General features: G+C 38.4%; 1 protein-coding gene across 8 annotated transcripts in view; it reads right to left on the reverse strand.

Moving 5' to 3' along the window:
- The window catches only part of NSD2 (nuclear receptor binding SET domain protein 2), a 107295-nt gene that overhangs the window by 30133 nt on the left and 57746 nt on the right, over positions 1-19416 (reverse strand). For all 8 annotated transcript variants that reach the window (XR_005819541.1, XM_040556035.1, XM_040556034.1 and 5 more), the window contains 6 exons: positions 16675-16840; positions 9157-9323; positions 8259-8750; positions 3426-3570; positions 2319-2396; positions 741-859 (listed from right to left, as the gene is read on the reverse strand). Coding sequence is in view for 7 of the 8 variants with exons in the window: in XM_040556035.1 (XP_040411969.1) it covers positions 741-859; positions 2319-2396; positions 3426-3570; positions 8259-8750; positions 9157-9323; positions 16675-16840 (1167 nt within the window). In the remaining variant the exon portion in view is untranslated. The remainder of the gene's footprint in view (positions 1-740; positions 860-2318; positions 2397-3425; positions 3571-8258; positions 8751-9156; positions 9324-16674; positions 16841-19416) is intronic.

Consider the following 19416-nt stretch of genomic DNA (forward strand, 5'->3'; position numbering starts at 1 on the left):
TGTAACATATCTGAAAACACCTGTGAGCTAAACTCTCCACAAACATGAAACCTACAAAGTTCACTGGTCTAAACGCACAGCTAAATAAACCTATGCTTGAGCATCTCAAAGATTTGAGCTGACATCCATATACCTAGTTTTAGTGACCTACATAAGGAAAACTCTCACTGTCACAAGCAAGCTATACTGAAAAGAAGCTTGTGATTTGCATGATAGAGACACGGTAATACTTACTGCAGTTTCCTAACTTAAGCAATTGGGCAGTGTGTCACTATAATGTACTATAAGCTTCATTCCAGTTCCTGAAAAGTAGTTTTCCTGTTTTGTTTTACTTGCTTTCCTCTCTCCCCGCAAGAGAGTCTACAAGCAGTATTCACTAACATATTAAAGATTCCTGTATACACTCCTGAATTCTTATTCACGGGGAAAGAAAAAGAACTATAAAGCTGACAATACTGAAAGGTCATGCCTCTGCACATTCCTTTGGGAAAAAGACTTTCTCAGCATACATTTTCACCACAGACTACGTAACAAGAACAACTTGTTATATCTCCATCCTCAAAGACAAAGAAGAAACCCCATGGCAACAAGCTCATGTTTCTCTGAATATTTACAACAGTTTGGTTTGGTATACACACATTACTTTTTTATCCTGAAAATGGAAATGCTGACAAACTTAACTACAGCAATGTGATTGGTGCTGCTATAAATCCACCCAAACAAACCAACAACATAATTACCTTCCGATTATTCTGTTTATCCATCCTGAGTCTTTTCCTAGGTGCTTCCTGAACTTCAAAATCTTCTGTAGGTTCCTTTGTCCTCTTTTTTTGGTTTCTTTTATTTCCATGTAAGTTACCTTGGGATGGGGGATGGGGGAAACTTACATGAAAAATAATCTAAAACCCACTTTCAAATTATTTTGAACTGATCTAGTTATTTAAGTTACTTTTCTTTCAGTCATTATTTTTAAAACATGGTTAAACATTAACACAGTTTGATGACCTCTTAATGCCTAAGGTCTGGTTTCTCTTTCTGAAGGCAAGCTCTAGACATATCCAAATCAACTGCTTAATACTCATTTTAGAAAGACTAAAGCACTAGTTTAAGATCTGAATATTACTGCCCAACATTTGTTTCATATTGTTAGACTACACATGCTTGATCTATAGAGCTTTTAACTCTTCTGCCACTTTATAATAGTGTCTCAGCACTGAATAAATGTTTACGTCTCCTTCAGGAGTTCTCCAGTTGATACTGGTGAAGTTACTGGAGACATCTATTAAGGGGCCTCTGGAATAGACAAGATAGCACCAACTGTACAGATTAATTCTCTCTTTCTGGTATGGCAATTCCAGATGCTTTCCAACAAGCTTACTTATGTTGCACAGGAGACCATAAGATCCCCTTCCTTTGTGAACCAAAATCCTAAGAACAGATTCACATTGGTCATTTTAAACCAAATGGACGTATTCACACATTTTTATGATAATTCACTGTAAAGTTCAAGCAGCTGGCTAAATTATGAAAGCTCAGTGACTAACCTACATACCCTTTCCATAGGTTCAGCAATTGTTTACACTTGTTCTACCTCAAAAAGACAGATGAAGGTTTAGGAAGTGGTCTGGTTCATCAGCATGAAATGGCAACATTTTTACACTCTCCAGTACTCTCTAGTTTATGAAGCTACAGAGTATTATTATTATGAAGATTGCAAGCCCCAGGGGCACAACTATGTTAACTGAAAATTGCCCTACAGCTACAAGCATTCTATTCCAGTGGGAACAAATAGTTACAAATATAAAAAAATATTTGAAATAACTTGAAAATACGAATAATTTTCAAATTAATGCTCATATCTAAACAATCTAGGACATATTCTATTATCAAACTCTGAATCCACAAAAACAGACTGAAATGGCTCCAGGAGAACCTGCTACTTATAAAAAGCCAGAAAAAGAAATCCCACAATATTCTTCCAAGTTTAAGATAAGAGGATTTGGGTAGGGGAACGAGTCAACTGACATGTTTTCATCTGTAGATAACTATAAATGTACACAATATATGTACTAGAAACACCTGGTACAGGTACAATTTCAATTACATTTCTTGCAATATGACACTGAGGAAGGTGAACAAAATTCAGCACTACAGTGTTTAGATATTTAATTTGGGATCCATTAAAATTCTAACGTCAAGGAAGACAACATCTGAGATAAAATAAAGAGATTATGATACGTGGGTGATTACATAAAAAAATACACTCAATAGCTACTTATAATGATGAACTATTTGCACACAACACAAATTTCAATTACTTCTGGATCTTGATCTCCTTTTAGGTGAGTCTTGAAACACTTTACGTTTGGCCTCTCCAATATTCTTCAATGATGAACCTTGAGAGATACAGAATGTGGTTTTTTTTTAAACTGATATCCAAATATTTGACACTTAAATTTTAAAGTTAAAAACTTTTCAATTTTCCACAAAATGATGTTATTTCACACACACACAGATAGTTAACAAAACTGACTGCCATTTTTATACAAGTTTTTCCAAGTCTCACAAACTTTCAAACACTCCCTCTCATTCTTGTCATTGCCCAAAGCAGCACCTGTTGGTTCTAATACTTCCATAGTATGCATTCTTACAGTGCTATAAAACTATTTAAATTTGAAAAGTGATATCTATTAAAATTTGATAAAGTCCATGCAAATGCCAAACTATCTTCCTCCTTCTTTCTCAAATACATGACTCCAAAATCCTCAAATATTTTGCAAAATAGTTAAGACTCTTAATCAAAACTAAATGCTAGACAAAAGCAACAAAAAAGGAGAAAAAAAAGTGTATTTGAAATCTTGTACAACGTCCTAAAAACTTTGCGTAGCACAATAAAATGCCAAGTGGATGAAAGATTCAGAATAAAGTTTGGAATACTTCTTCCTGAGTTGATGCTGATGAGGTAATATACTCTAGGTATTCATATGAAGAAAAGGTGTAGCACTCATTACACTTTTAAAACCATTTCCTAAATCTTCTATTAAAAAAAAAAAAAAAAACAAAAAAAAAACCACTCAGATTTTACTAGTAGTAACACTTCATCTTCCCTTCCCACCATCCACTAGTAACAGGCAGTGGACACAATGGCAGCTGCTTATGGGCAGAAGAAGAATGAGAAATCAGCAATCTCTAAACAGTAGGTTTACATATAACAACTTTTCAGAACAATGAGCAAGAAATGTAGACTTCATGGGTTGCTTTTATTGTAACCATTGGCATTCCTTTGCTATTGGCACAAACACCAAGAATTAAAACTGGAAAACAGTGAAAGCTGTTTTCCCTACAGGTCTCAAATATGTGCTTAGTTTAACACCACTATGTATATCAAATTTAGTTAGAGTACACTAGCACAGTTTTACGTTTACCAGAGTCTTCTTCAGATTTGGGAGAGGTCACTATGGCAAACTTTGTGTTATAGCGAGCTTTCTGTTTTTCACTAAGCATGTTCCACTGCGATTCAAGCAATTCTTCAATCTCCTCACTTGACGCATCTGGATGTTCAGCAACCACCTATACATGCAGAAATAGGGTTTATTAAAAAAAGGTGACCATTGAAACGAATGGCATATATTCTTCTATTGCTTTGGAAAACTGGATACAAGTAAGTTATCTAACATCTGCTGCAGACAGAACTACTTTCAAATATTTCGTATCCAGTTTTGATTTGTATTTATTTTTTGAATAGCCACTTTCTCTAAAAAAATCTTTTAGCAGATTCAGAAGTATTAAGTACCATTTTGGAAGTATCTATTTGCCCTTTTAACATTCAGAAAATTGAGTAAGAGTAGATCTTGTGGTGTGGTGATTCCAAAAATTTTTATTAATTCTGGATGAAGTTAAATTCTGTCCCACAGAAAAAAGACAAGCAATATTGGAATAAATGCTTGCCTACAAGGATATCCACCAATCCACAGGAGAACTCGTTATACATAGGGGTACTCCTTTACGTACCCTTATCTTAGCAGAGAGATTTACAAAAACTAGCATCTGACGCAACATTCTTCTGTATTAATTTATCATTTTATACTATTTATACAAAATAGTATATGGGAGCTCAAAAAGCTGTGAAGATTTTCTTAATATAAGCATAATACATAATAGCCATCATTATGGAAGTTAAGAGACTTCCTATGAAGTTTATTCAACACAAACAGAAATGCCAGTATCTAAAAACAAACAAACAAAAAACTCCTTCAGTATTTTCGTACTTTCACTTAAGGAAAAACAGATTTAATAAATCACAGAAGTCAGAAAGCTCTAAGATTCTGAAATCTACAGAAATGAAACAGTAGCTTTAAAACCAGCCCTCAGTCCCTACCTCATTACCCAGCGTTCTCCAGAGTCCCACAATTTATTACTGCAGTGATGCAACCAATACCCCAAAACCACGGAGCAAAACAAAAAGCAGGCCAACAAAGCCAAATGTTTTAACAGTAACACCATTCAACAGAACAGAAAGACAATCTTTCTGTGGAAATAATTAACGTAACTTCTAAGAACGTGTTTTAACACTGCATTTCCTGGTATCAAGCAAGGTACAAGTGTACCAAGTGTACCAGTGAAGCTCCTCCAGGAGTTGGAATAGCTGTAACACCTTCCTCCCGTTGGGATTATTCAGTGTCTATGAAGGAAACTCATGTTGTAGGTTTTCCCCAAGTGGAGTCCTCCTGCTTTTATCTGGCACAAAATACTTGCTAGCAGAATATAACTACCTTTGGAAGCCTCTGTTCAAGGTTTGATTAACATTGCAAAGTATCCAAAAAGTTATTGAGAGGGGAGAACACAGACCCACAAGAAACCTCTCCCACAGATCTCACCTCTTCAGGCAACCAATTTAACATCAATTTTGACCACTGTCTGCTGAGTGTATAGCTCATTCTGCCCAACTAGGGCATTGAGTTATTTCATTTTCTAACAAACAACTAGCTCTGTTCATACAAACAATATGCAGTTTAGTGTCACCTCCAGTCCCACTGAAATACGAACAAAAACAACTGTCAATTAGGAGTGCTGTGAAATGGCAGGCAAGAGAAACCCATGGCTCTTAATGAGGGAAGCTGCACAAAGAAGGACTGCCCAATAGTCTTCTCCAAAGTCTTCATGGTGTAATACTCGATTCCTGGCATACGTAGTGGAAACAGTACATGTGAAAATCATGCACTTCTCCACAGTATTTCTTAAAGTCTAAATATGCTACAGAAAAAAATGGAAGATCTTTTCTTGGATATGGGAATTAATATTGCTATAGGTATGGAAAACATGGTACTTAGGTCAGGCACGTACCGCTCACCCAAGCATATTACCTTCACTCATTTGTCTAGATGTTCAACACATCCTTATATATGCAGAAATCTTCAATTGTACACCCTACTACTGAACTTATTTCTTAATTTACCTCAAAACAGTCTCAAGGCCCAAATCAATGTATTCATATGAACAGTAGAGCTGTCTGTCTCTCACTGAATATCTTTATCTCAAGTCAGACACTCCCTTGTAACTGTCATGGTGGTTTTATTTCACAGAGGAAGTCCACAAGAATGCCAACAGTACAAGATACAGCTGAACTCCTTTGGTGACAGCACGAAATACTTAACATATCACTACAACTATGAAAGTGGTCCAAGCTTTCAATGCCTCCTCTCTTCAGGGAAGCATGCCTACTAAAACCATTCTCCAGCAGCAATTCCAGGCTTCAAGCGGCCGCCATTAATTTCTGAAAATTTCAACTATTTCTCACTGTTCTATCCTCAGAAAAGTAACGCAAAAAGTAGTAATTAATAAAACCAAACCGATACACGAATCCTACTACCATACAAATCTGGACTCCAAACAAAACACAGCAGAAACATCTCTACTTTTAAGATACCGTGTGATTATTAGAGGCCCTGAATGAGAAGTCTTTAGTCATTCCCTTCCATCTCTTCCCAAGTCTGGGAGCCAGAGAACCTCTTCTGGATCCAGTTTTACTTTCTCCTTAATATATTTATGTTAACTACATAAGGAACTATACTCTGATCTCTCAGATGCCACCAATACAAATGGGTCAAAAAGAGGTCTGTTTTTTAGCTACGTTATCACTACATCTAAAATATCAGAATAACTAAAACAAGAGGAAAAAAAAAGTCTCTTGGATGGAAAGCAAACTACACAAGTTGAACCAGATAAGCCAAAGAGAAAGGAAAACACCAAATGTTCGTTTGCATACAATTTCCACCTTCCACCAAAGCCACAGAACTGCCCTTTTAAAAGCAACCTGACAGGCCTGAAGAGTTAACTAAACTTAGGTAACAGGTTTAGTGCAAGAAGCGTAAATATCTAAAATTGTATTTACCTTCTTTGCTAGCCGTCTTCACATCAAGAGAAAGGAAAAAACAGGCTCTAATGATCTTAATCTGTTAGAGGGACTGTTGGCTGCAGCTGTCTGTTATCTGCTGTTTTTATAACCTACATCTGTTCCATGCACAGAAATGCTTCTGTATCTAACAGCATCAATCACATAATCATGGATTTGGGTTTTCATGACTGATTTTATTAAAAGGTATTCTAGGCAGAAATGGTAGGATGTCCTCTCTCAAGATATATGTAGTATTTTGAAACTTATTTCCTTTTACTTATAACTCTGTGTAATATTAAACATTATCATCAGTGTGACTTTCAAGTTTATGTAAGTTTTTCAGTTTTCCAAAGTAACATTGAAGACAAATCAATTCTTCGATGTCAAATATTGTAATACTCTTCGCATTTTCCATCTATTACGTTGAAAGCTACAGTATAACCATAGAAGGGAATGAAACTTGATAACTGGCGCAGAAAATAGCAATGTAACATCAGAGACACAGCATGTCTCTTCTGTAGTAGGATGAGTTCATCTAAGAGTCCATAAAACCAATCATAAAAATCTAATTTCTTCCAGAGAAGTAATTTCATATGCCTCAATACTGCACAAGACTTCTTGCTACCTACCTTAAAGGCCAAGGAAATGCCCTCTTGCCATTACACAAGTTACTTACAGAAGAACCGGAAACAGAACTCACTTCTCTCAAACATGAGACAGATGTTTTTCCCATACAACTTTTCATAATGAATACTTCAAAATTGGTATTTAATAGTCTGGGTACAAAACCCTCTTGTTTCCGGAGCCAGCAAACTGAACTGCTAATGTTTTTCTCAAGTGAACCAAATCCACAAAAAGCTATATGTACACTGTGTTCATTTTAACTCTCAAGAGGATCTTGAGTTGCAATGATCTAAAAAGATCCTTAAGTTGAACTACTACTAATTTATTTCCTTAGAACAAAATCTGTTTTTCAATTTTTCTTCATAAAGTTCAGATTTGTTAATATTTTCTAATACAAATATCTTACAATGAAGTCAACAAATCAACAGTTAAAGACAATTAACGTCACCTCTAACTTTCTGATCCCTTTGTGAGTATTACAGACGAGTACAACTAAAAGAAAACATCAGAACTGATGATTCTTCCAGTGCGTGGAATTGTACTGCAAAGGGTTGCTCATGATTACTGTTCAGATGTTCATAATTTTAAAGTAATGAGCTAGAACAGTGGTACTGCTTTTATGCCTCTAGAAGTCTTCATAAGAAATGTTGGTATTAAAGTAGTTATTTAATCCACCTTGCCACGGAGTGTAATACTCTCAAAAAGGCCTAGTTTCTGTCCCAGCTGATTGCACGCTGACAGTCATTGTCATATGCTTTGGTAACTGCTGAAGCTTCTTTTGAAGTTCAGCAGAGGATTCTAGGTAGGCAAATGTAGTTTTTGAGGAGTTTGAAGACAAGGGAATACACTGTATGATTTGAGCCACGTGATCAAAAAGAATGTATAAGCTAACTGTAAGTAGATGGCCATAAACTGCATAACCTTTTTTATATTTGCCTGAGCAAATATAAATGCATATCTATTTTATGTATATTAAAAAATTACGGCTAAGAAAAAGGGCTGTTGGATTATGTAGGAAGATAACATGCTAGATTATGTAGGAAGATACTAATGTGACATGCTTAAAGCAAAACGGCACTATCACTATTTTGTTTACTCATCCACACTTCCTCCTTTCTCTGTTACTGTCTAGACCAAGATTTCACGCAGGCATACCTCGTCAAACCCAGAATATTATGGATTCGATCGTAACAATTAGTTTTTGTCAACTAAAGTGAAGTAAGAGCTAAAAGAGACTAACCTCATCTCTGTGCTTTTGACAAAAGACCAAAAACTGAGATACTGCATCGCCCTTTCTGCTTCGTGGAGTAGATGCTGGAGTTTTCTTTCTATTGAGAGGGGAGCCTATCCCTCTTTTGGATTCTGCCTGATCAGATGACTTTTGAGGAGTAGTATTCTTAGTCCCCGACTGACTGCTTTCTTGTGTATCATCAGTGGCAGACAATTTTGATGTCCTTCTCCTCCTCTTGTTAGGAATGCCAGACTCCTTTATTGATTTCAGATTTTCAGTCGTTTCTTCGTTTGAGTAAGATGACTCATCTATCTCCTCTAACGGCTCCACAGCAATGCCAACTTCCTTTGCCACTCGAGGATTAAGATGAGGTCTGTCCCTAATGTAGATGAAGGTGTACTTGGCCTTCCGCTCTTCCACTGTCATGCTTACTGCTTCACTTGCTTGCTTAACACCCATCTCCCACTGCGGCCGCAGTTTCCCTGAAACAGGCTTTAACATCTGCAAGGTAAGAAGACTGTGTGAGAAATTTGCTCGCTTTTGATTCCAGAATACCAACATCAACAAAAAACAATTTCAAGAGACTAAGTGTAATGTATAATTACAATTCAGACACTCAAATGGAATTGTATTTGATAGTACTGATACCATGTATGAACCAATGACAAAGCAGAGCAGTACTCCTTTTTAATAAGTAATAGTTATTTATTAACATATTTAATAAGTAATAGTTAACAGTGAGAAGTCATAACAAGCTTTGCATCTGTATGTGAAATGTAAGACTACAAGAGTCTGTAAAACAAGCTATCTTAAAAGGTCCCTAGAATATCTATTTACATCTATACATACTCATAATAGAAAATTAAAAAAAAAAATGCACATCTTGCCTTATTTGGAAACTTCTTACCTTTATTTTCTCTGCTTTAGTGAGGGCTTGTTTTGCACTTTCCTGGCATAATTGTTCAAACTGGTCTTTTTCTTTGAATGGCACAAGGCTTTTCTCAAATATCCAGGCTCGCTCTGGGGCATCTCCAAAAAACTGAACATGATATTGACGAAAGCTCTTTTTCTGTCCTGAAAAATAATTTAATAAAGCATTTAAGACCCAACTTATGTTGTTCTCTGTACTTCTTATAAGCTGCTATAGTTACCACAATGACCAAAGCACAGTACAGCTGTTTACCTTTCAAAAATCCACTTACTGGGTTGAAAGTCTCTGAGTTAAGCTATTAAGTTTGACATAAAAGCTGACCTGTTTAATACAAACAAAAATAAGCTTTGCTAAATGAACTTAAGGTTACAATCATCTGTCAGTGCTTTCTATGTATATTAACTTATACGTAAGCCTGGATCTTTCTGAAAATGCTGCATGTGAAAATCAATACAAAATTCAGATTTTAAAATCTTGGATAGCCTGTGTGCTCAGCCTCATCTCCAATCTGCCTAAACCTTATCTTTTAATATTCTTGAAAAAAAAACAACACATGCTTCAGCTGATTTTAACAGTTGTGATCACAACTGCATATTAACCAAGCTTTTAGGGAATCAAAGCAAGAATGGAAAAGGATTTGTGTGGTGGAACGGAGAATGGGAAGATGAAAAGAACAATTCTGAAATCTAGACAAGAAATATCTTTCTAAGACTGTAAAGAGGAATACTGGCTCACTGTAGTAAGAAATAGGCGTACGACCTTCCCCTACTAAAGATCTCAGCTATTCTACAGTGAAGGGGGAAGCAAACACCTTCAAAATTCATGGAGGAGTTCAGAGTTAACAACCAACTTCTAAATGGCAGATGGCATAGGTAAGAGAATCAGACTTTAAAGGTCCTCTAGCATCTCCTTCATAAAATCTTGCAGATTTGTTGTCTGCTAAGCGTTCAAATTAGGGTATCATTTAAAAAAAAAGTTTTACTGTGATGAGCTACACTTTTGTGGTTGTCAGTACTGCTAGAAAGGATCAGCTATCCACCCTACAGTATTCTGTATACAGTATACAGTTCTTCAAGGTATTACCATATTAGTAAGTCTAAGATGTAGTCTGGGAGGAAGAGGAAATCAGGGAAGGATTTCTGTGCAGTAAGAACAAATAACAGCCATGGTCATCTGCAACAGATGTTTTCAAACTAGGTCTAGATTTTGTTAGGTTATTCACTCACAGCATGCCTTCTGATTTAGTCAGCAAATACTTCCAGCTGATTGCCTCATACACTATTATTACTGGGTTTTCTAGACTTCGAAAGAACTCTCTTTTTGTAATTACTCAGCCAATAATTATGTTTCAAGAGGTTTGATCTTGCCTCAAGATGTGGCATCTGGAACAGTAATATGAAATCAACCTAATTAATGGTATGAGCCAAAGTTTTACTAACCATTACAGACATATATACTACATACACGAGAGCTACAAGAATGATAGTGACTCTTTTGAGATCAGGTATGAGACTCTAGAGGAATGGCATAGGTAAAGGTCTCAGGACTGTAGGTGTCAAAGACACAATCCAGTGGCCTAATACATGTTCCAACAAGGCACAACAAGGAACAATTCTCTAACAGTAATTATTTTGTCCCCATCAAGAAAATTCCTCTTAACTAGGGACTACTGAGCTCCAATGAATTAACCACAGATGAAATAACGGATACATTTTGTATTTAACCAGGATGTCCTAGCTGCTGACAGAGATGGCACGTGCTACATTTACGACCACCCGTTAAAATCTGCCTTTGATCATCCAACAGCCCAGTTCCAAGAAGACACAAATGCTCTCTTCCTTTTGCAATATAATGTTGGATGGCTGTAACTGCCGAATTAATTAGTCTAAATAATAGTGTCTACCATTAGAATAATCAAACCTATTTTTGAATCTGCAGGTATCTTCTGTGGTCTGATTTCATAACACTCCTGGATGAAATAAAGGACATCACTATGGATTGCTAAATACCAAGTCACCATTTTGGGCTCACAGAATCCTCGAACCACGAGTTGCTGAAGTTCTGGCAGAGCATTCTGCAGGACCCACCACTATTGTTAGTCACTCGCTGAGGCGATCACCTCAGGTGCATGCATGTTCTGCAGCAGAGCAAGGGATTGTGGTGAACACGGGGGTTTCTTACGAGGAAGGTTCAGGGAGTGCTGTGATCAGGGTGGACTAACAGGGCATGGTGTGGCAGTTTGTACGGTTGAGTGTGCAGGGAGAATCATAAAACACAGAATATCCCAAGTTGGAAGGGACCCACCAGGATCATTGAGCCCAACTCCTGGCTCCACACAGGACCACACAAAAATCAGACCATGTGTCTGAGAGCGCTGTCCAAACACTCCTTGAACTCTGGCAGCTCGGTGCTATGACGACTGCTCTGGGGAGCCTGTCCCAGTGCCCGACCACCCTCTGGGTGCAGAATCTTTTCCTAACACCCAGCCTGACCCTCCCCTGTCCCAGCTCCATGCCGTTCCCTCGGGTCCTGTCGCTGTCCCCAGAGAGCAGAGCTCAGCGCCTGCCCCTCCGCTCCCCTCGTGAGGGAGCTGCAGGCCGCCATGAGGCCTCCCCTCGGCCTGCTCTGCTCTGGGATGAACAAACCAAGGGACCTCAGCTGCTCCTCATACACCTCCCCCTCCAGACCCTTCACCATCTTTGTATCCCTCCTTTGGACACAACATAATAGTTTTATGTCCTTTCTGTACTGTGGTGCCCAAAACTGATATGCCAACCGGACCCAACCCACAGGGATGCCTGCTGCCTCCCTGAGGTCCGGTGTAAGAGATGTTACTAGAAAACTCACTGGCCTGGTATGGCCCTTTGATCATTGTTTTCTTATGTTGGCAGTGATGAAGTAGCAAAGAGAAGTCCAATGGCAATCAAACGGGACCTTGGGGAAATTAGTTAAAGGATCAACTGCACAGCTAGCGTTTTCCTCTATCCTTCTAGTAGCAGGGAACAATACTGAAAGGAAGAGGCAGACCCAGTTGATCAATACATGGCTGCAAGGCTGGTGTCGCCAGCAGAATTTTGTGTTTCTCGATCATGGGGTGGTCTACACAACACCAGGCCGGCAGGTGCTTGATGGGATCTGCCTTTCTCAGAGCAGGAAAAGGATTTTTGCACAGGAGTTACCAGGGCTGATTGAAAAAATTTTAAGCTAGATTTGAAAGGGGAAAAGGATAAAATGAGGCACACCAGTGATAAGCTATGGGACTGCATGACAAAATTTGAGGGACTGCATGCTAGTGAGATTCTTCAGTCTGCTCCACAAGGTGTTGGGTAAAATGAAGCACATTTGAAATGTTTCTACACCAAAGCACGCAGCATGAGGAACAAGCAAGAGGAGCTAGAAGCCTTGGCTCAGTCCCAAAGCCACAACATCGTTGGCATAAACAAAATCCGGTGGGAAGAGTCCTGTGGCTGATGTGTTATGATGGATGGTTACAGGCTCTTCAGAAGGGATAGGCAGGGCAGGTGAGGCTGGTGCTGTATGTAATGGAGGGGCTGAGCTGTAAGGAGCTTGCAGGTGGTGATGACATGTCTGAGAACCTCTGGGTAAGGATTAAGGGACAAGTAAAAATGTGGAGATGTTGCTGTGGGAGTCTACTATAGGTCACCCAGCCAGGATGAATTATTCTTTAAGGAACTAAGAGATACCTCTAGATCAGCTGCCCTTTTTCTTATGGGTGACTTTAACTTGCCAGACATTAACTGGGAATACCACACAGCTGATACAAACAGGTCCAGGAGATTCCTAAAACACCTTGATGATAACTTCTTGATACAGGTACTAAGGGAGCTGACTAGGAAAGGTGCTCTCCTAGATATGTTGTTTGTGAACAGAGAAGGTCTCACGGGTGAAGTGGTGACTGGTGGCCATCTTGGTCATAGTGACCACGAATGTAGTTTAAAATCTTTGGTGATAGGAGGAAACTGCCACCAAAACCTCAACCCTGGATATGGGGACAGCGGACTTCAGGCTGTTTCAGGGAACTGGTTAGTAAGATCCCCTGGGAAACTGCTTTTGTAAACAGTTGGGTCCGTCAGTGCCGGTAAGTTTTTAAGTACCACCTCTTAAGAGCACAAGAACAGGCAATTCCAAAATGTCCGAAATCAAGCAGGTGGAGCAGAAGGTTGGGTTGGCTAAACTCTTTTAGAGCTTAGGTGGAAAAAAGTGTATTGCCACTGGAAGCAAGGTCAGGCAACATGGGAGGCCTACAGAGATGCTGTTTGCCATTGTAATGGCAACGGTCTTGGGAATCTGGAGTGGTCCCAGTCGACTGGAAGCTGGCAAACATAGTTCCAATTTTCAAGAAGGGCAAGAAAGAAGACCCTGGTAGTTACAGGCCTGTCAGTCTCACTTCAGTGCCTGATAATATTATGAAGATTATTCTGGGAGTTATTGAAAAACACCTGAAAGACAAAGCAGTCATTGGTCATAGCCAACATGAGTTCATGATGGTAATGTCCTGTTTAAAGAACTTAGTTTCCTTTTATGACAAGGACACCCACCTTGGTGACCAAGAGAAGCTAGCTGATGTAATCTTTTTGGATTTCAGAAAAGCTTTTGATACTGTTTCTCACAGTATCCTTCTAGACGAAATGTCCAGCATAAAGCTAGACAAAAACCTCATGAAATAGGTGAACAGTTGGCTGATGGGTCGGGCTCAAAGGGTTCCAGTAAATGGGGTTACATCAGGCTGTCAGCCAGTCGCTAGTGGGGTTCTTCAGGACTCCATTTTAGCGCCAGTTCTCTTTAACGTTTTCAAAAATGACTTGGGTGCAGGACTCGAAGGTATACTAAGTTAAGTTTGTGGATGACACTGAACTGGGAAGAACTGCTGATTCCCTCAAGGGTGGAGAGGCCTTGCAGAGAGATCTGGACAAATTAGAGGGCTGGGCAATCACCAACTGCATGAAGTTTAACAAAAGCAAGTGCCAGATTCTGCACCTGGGATGGGGCAACCCTGGCTGTACGTAGAGAGTGGGGCATGACAGGCTGAAAGGGAACTGGTGGTTCTGGTTGACGGCAAGTTGAACATGAATCAAAGGTGGAGGTTTATACATATGTACTTCCTGAAGGACAAGGCAAACCCCAAATCAACTCCAGAGTAAATATCTGAAATGCTCCTCATATATATATTATTTCAAAGAGATGAAATGTAATGGCTTAAAGTATGTGGGCTCCTCGTTCTGTTAGCAGTCCACAGGCTGCACTCACAGGTATGACATTGTTTGTTTGCTAAATTTATTTTTATATTTTCCTTTAAAAAGCCACCATGCTTGATAATGAAGCGTGAATCTTGCTCCTTTTAAGGAGCAGAATAATTTAGTTAGGAAATAAAACAGCTCTATTTCTCTCAAAATCCAGCTCTTCTATGCCACAGTAGACTAAATAGTCAAAGACTACAACCACAGGGACTGCCTGATCAACTCTGAAAGACTGCTACATGAAATATTTGCCTGAGAAGTCTATAACAGCCATTTTAGCAATTTCACGGATGTTTGAAAGGGATTTCAAGAAACCATTTAGTTTACTATCAACATTGAGTCTATCTATAATCCTAGAGATCCTCCTTCAATTTGTTCTTAAAAACCTACTGTGAATGAGATCACAGTCTCTCCAGGCAACTCATTCCAGTGTGTCACTATCTTTTTCACTTCCAAGTCGTTCTTAGTATGCAGTCTAAATATTCATTGTTACAAAGCTGTCTTGTTCTCAGAGTAAGAAGAATTTACGTTTTTTCTTCTTTGCACGTAACTTGTGTTATTTAAGGCCAGTTAACGTGCTTCTTCTTTAGCTCCTCCTTGTCAGCTTAAAGAGCCCCAGTTCCTTCTGTTTGTCCTCACACATAGACACCTACATTTGTGTTCACGTTCTCCTCAGCACCTTCTCCATTTGGTCCACATCTCTTCAAATGAGATAGCCCAAACTAGATGAAATGAACAATGTACTCCTGCTGAGGCCATGCTGCCACTGAAAAAGCAAAGGATCTACTTGATTCATTTTATAAACAGCACTATTTATATGTCAGTGTAACTTTGGTCTCTCTGCAGGGAAAACTACACCGTGTTATTATGACTCTCAGATTCTTTTCTTCAGAAATGCAGCTTTCCACTCACTTCCTAACATGACCTTTTACCACTGAAAAAAAAAAAAATCATGACCATTTATTCCTACTGAATTGCATTTTTTTCAGACCATACCCTCAAAGTGTCAAGATCACTCTCATTTCCACAATCCCTCCACATTGGTGGAGCAAAAAAGATGTGGGGTCCCTGTGGACATCAAATTGAACATGAGCCAACTGCATAACCTTGTAGTGAAGAAGGCCACATACTTGTCAACTATACAAGTGGCAAGAATATAGCCAGCAGGTCAGATAAACCAAAGAGGCTTATTCCCCTCTATTCAGCACCTGTGAGATCACATCTGGAATACCATACCTAGTTTTGGGTTCCCCAGTACAGTGAAGACACTGACATATTACAGGCAGTCCAGTGGAGGGCTAACAAGGTGATTAGGGAGCTGGAGCACAGTATGTACAATAAGATGTTCAGGGAGCTTTTTAAGTCTCAGGAAACCAAAACCAAAACCAACTAAACCAGAGCAAACAACCCACTGAGCTTTAGAGAGATCTTACTGCTGTCTTTAGCTGCTTAATGGAGAAGGATACAGAGAAGACTGAGCCAGACTCTCCTTGGATTCACACAGTGCTAATACAAAAGGCTGTGCAATCTCCATCCTTGAAGGCATTAAATATTTCACTGGACAAGGCCCTGTGCAACCTGGTTTAGCTTGGAGAACTTACAGCTTCTAGGGGTCCTTTCCAACCTGCATTACTTTATCATTCTACAAGCAGTACAGATAAACTCTGAAAGTTTCAGAACAGAGTAAGAAACCGCAAATGAGATGAAGAAATGGGTACAATTTCTACTTAAGAATTACGTTAACACTCAGTAGTGCCTGCATTTAGAATCAACTAATGTCTGTAGATACCTATTGATTCTACAAATCACAGAAAATTAAGCTGGCTGAATTAGGAATTGCTTTTAGTAAAGCATAATCATCAGGAGTATTTAACTCCCATTAGCTTTCAATAAAATTTTTAGCCCATGTCACTTCTCCAAACGTCACCATAAAACCAATGGGAAGTATGTATCAGCAGATAATTTTTTTAATAAGACTTCAACCAGTTTCACAGACCACAATTTTGATATCCTTCAGAGAGTGTTCAGAGTTTAAAAAAAAAACACAGTGAAATAAACTCAAGCCACTATATGCTCAAGAACAGTGCTTGCATCATTTTAACGTTCTTCCTGACAGCGACAGACTGGTTCAGTTACTGATACAACAGAATAGACAGAATGAAGAACAGAACTTTTCCAAAATAATGTTTACATAAGCATGAAAGAAAGTTGGATGTTTGTAGGATCGCTGACATACCTTTTAGTTTAGTGTAAGCATGGAGAACAGGATCAGCAGAAACCATACATGGCCACCACGGAAAACCAGACACTTTTGACCACACTAGATCTCCTATATTATACTTCAACAGATGGACTTTGTCATCTTTGATGGTACTTTGAGTTGAATCTTTCTTAGCAGGAGCCTTAAAAAAAAGAAGAAAAAGAAGAAAAAAATTATCACCATGTTTCTCCTTCAGATACGCACTCGGATTACTAAACATCACACAAAAAATAAACAACAAACTACAGTTTGTATTCTGTTTAAACATCCTAGTTAAATGTATAAACATATACAGTGGTAAATGGAAGGAGGAAAGAAAGAAATATTACACTAGAAAAAGGGCTATAGTGTTTTCTAGCAAACAATAATTATATTTCTTGTGTGATAAAGACTAAGTCACAATTTTTGTTCTCTCACAGCATAGAATTCCCAGTTCCACTTCTGTTCTTCTTTTTAGCTTGAAGTACTGGCAAATAAGCTGTAGTTTGCCTTTATCTTTTTGAATAACTGCTGAGAGATCATCAGGAAGGCTAACTCTAATTTCAAACACATTCACACAGCACCGACTGATGGAAAAGCCAACCTCCCTTTGTATTGAACATTATCAATTAAGTTAAGTGCTATACAAACAAAAATTCTGTTTGAGGTTAGAATCTAGAATAGAATGAAATACTGTCTTTATATCTGAATAGTAACTACATACATAACCGGTCAAGAAAACAAAATTCTGCACCTTTTAGCTCTATTTCTACACAGTAAGGAAAGCATGACAAGAATCCTTCTCCACGTCCTTTTGCAAGGTTTTGGTTTTTTTTTTTTTTTTTTTTTTGCTGTTCCAATTCTAGCAGTAGAAGAGTGTGAGTGTCCAGCTGGTCCTCTAAAGCTATTCTTGCTGTTGGAAAACTATTACACAAATATTTCCCATTCAATGGATAGATTTAAATACTACAAGGGAGTTTTACATTCTCCTGTGATAGCCACAAATTTTTATAGCATCATAATGAAATTCAGCAACACAGACATTTATTCACAAGCTAAAACTATTTCACATTTGATGAAGCTAGTTACATTCTGTCTTTTTGCCTTCATCTGTTCTATTTGATGTAAATAACGAATGCCCTTATCTTTTCAAACATTAAGACTGGATGTACGGAAGCATAGAACATGTCTCATTACAGCTATCTAGGCATATTTTTATTTGCTTTTATCTTTTTCCAATACTATATGTATGCACAACAAATTATATCATTCATCTTTTGTAGTACCAGCTCAAGAGCTTCAGGCTTTCAGTGGATTTAATGCTAGAGAAGGAACAAAATTTTGTTTTAATTAATAGAAGTGGCAAGAGGAAAGAAGCAATACTGCTAAGAAGCTGGAAATCTACAATGTGGAAATGCCCGGTTACTTTGTATGTAGATTTTTAAACCCAGAGAATATTACTATGATTAACTGCACATTATTTTCCAAGCTCAAACAACAAATCTTTGACACGCTCCAACAGCACAGTGATTTTTTAATATTCAAACACAGAGGTACGTCCAGTCAGAAAACGTAAAGCTTACTGTACTGAGCAACTCCTTCCCTCAAAGCTTTTACTTTTAAAGCTGCTCCTGGTAAACACACAGGATGCTATGTCTTCTGATTGCTAGGGACAGTTACTCATCTAGTGATTCAGCTTTTCTGATGAATTCAGGCTTGGTTCATGTGCCTCCAGCAGGAGCCATGTTCCCATGTCTCAAGGTTTTTGGCCCTCTAAGGAATCTGCAAGACCATCAGAAAACCCCTCCCGCTGAGCTTGCCTCAAGTCCAGCAGTCTCAAAAGACCTAAAAGGTTCCAAGCAGATGTGAAAAATCAAATGCTCCTTCTAGCAGTTAAACATGACATGAAAAGTTAAGCTTAAAGGCTACGAATTAAGAAATACATATGCTGAGAACAGATCCGGAAAAACGTTAATCCTAACATACACAAACCAACTTTGGCATTTAAACTAAATAGATGGGATGCAAATATTTTTCAGTGAGCTAAATTTTCAGAAATGTGAAAGTTATTCAGGATGCTACGTCTCATTTTTAATTTATGAGTCCCAGTATTTTTCAGAAAGTGCAACTAGGCTGAAAAGATTTACGACTACAATCTGAGAGGGAGCTGGCTGGAATAATGAAAAGGCTCTTGCAGTGCTTCTTACTGCAGCATAATCTGAAAGGGATGGCAGTACAGGGGTGAAATTGCATTTCAACACATCTACAAGCACCTCACAAATCTGAAGAGCTCTGTTATCGTGCTGGATCATGATAAAAACTTGAAAATGACAGCCCTCTGATAAAATCTGAAAATCGATGTAACATTTTCTGTATTTATGCTTTCTTTTATTGATAAAATGCACATGCTTTCAAAGATGGCAAATACAGCCCAGAATTCTATATACATAATTTTTTGAAGACCTCTCATATGAGGCTATTCAAAAGCCTACATACAATATTGCCATGAGCTCATTCTCCTCCATCTTACTTTCCCACATCACTCTGTTTTAGCTTGACTCCCTCATTCTGGGAATTACTCTGGCCCCTTAATACGTATCTCTACAGTAAACAGAGAGGTGAAATTCCTGGCATGTACTTCCAAGACAAGCAGCTTTGTGACATATACGGTCTCTTTAATATCTCCTCTCAAAATTATTTTTGAGCATTATTTCTAGAACACATAGCATGAGAAAGCTG

This window comes from Cygnus olor, chromosome 4, assembly GCF_009769625.2.
Source record: "Cygnus olor isolate bCygOlo1 chromosome 4, bCygOlo1.pri.v2, whole genome shotgun sequence".
In the NCBI taxonomy this organism is placed as follows: Eukaryota; Metazoa; Chordata; class Aves; order Anseriformes; family Anatidae; genus Cygnus; species Cygnus olor.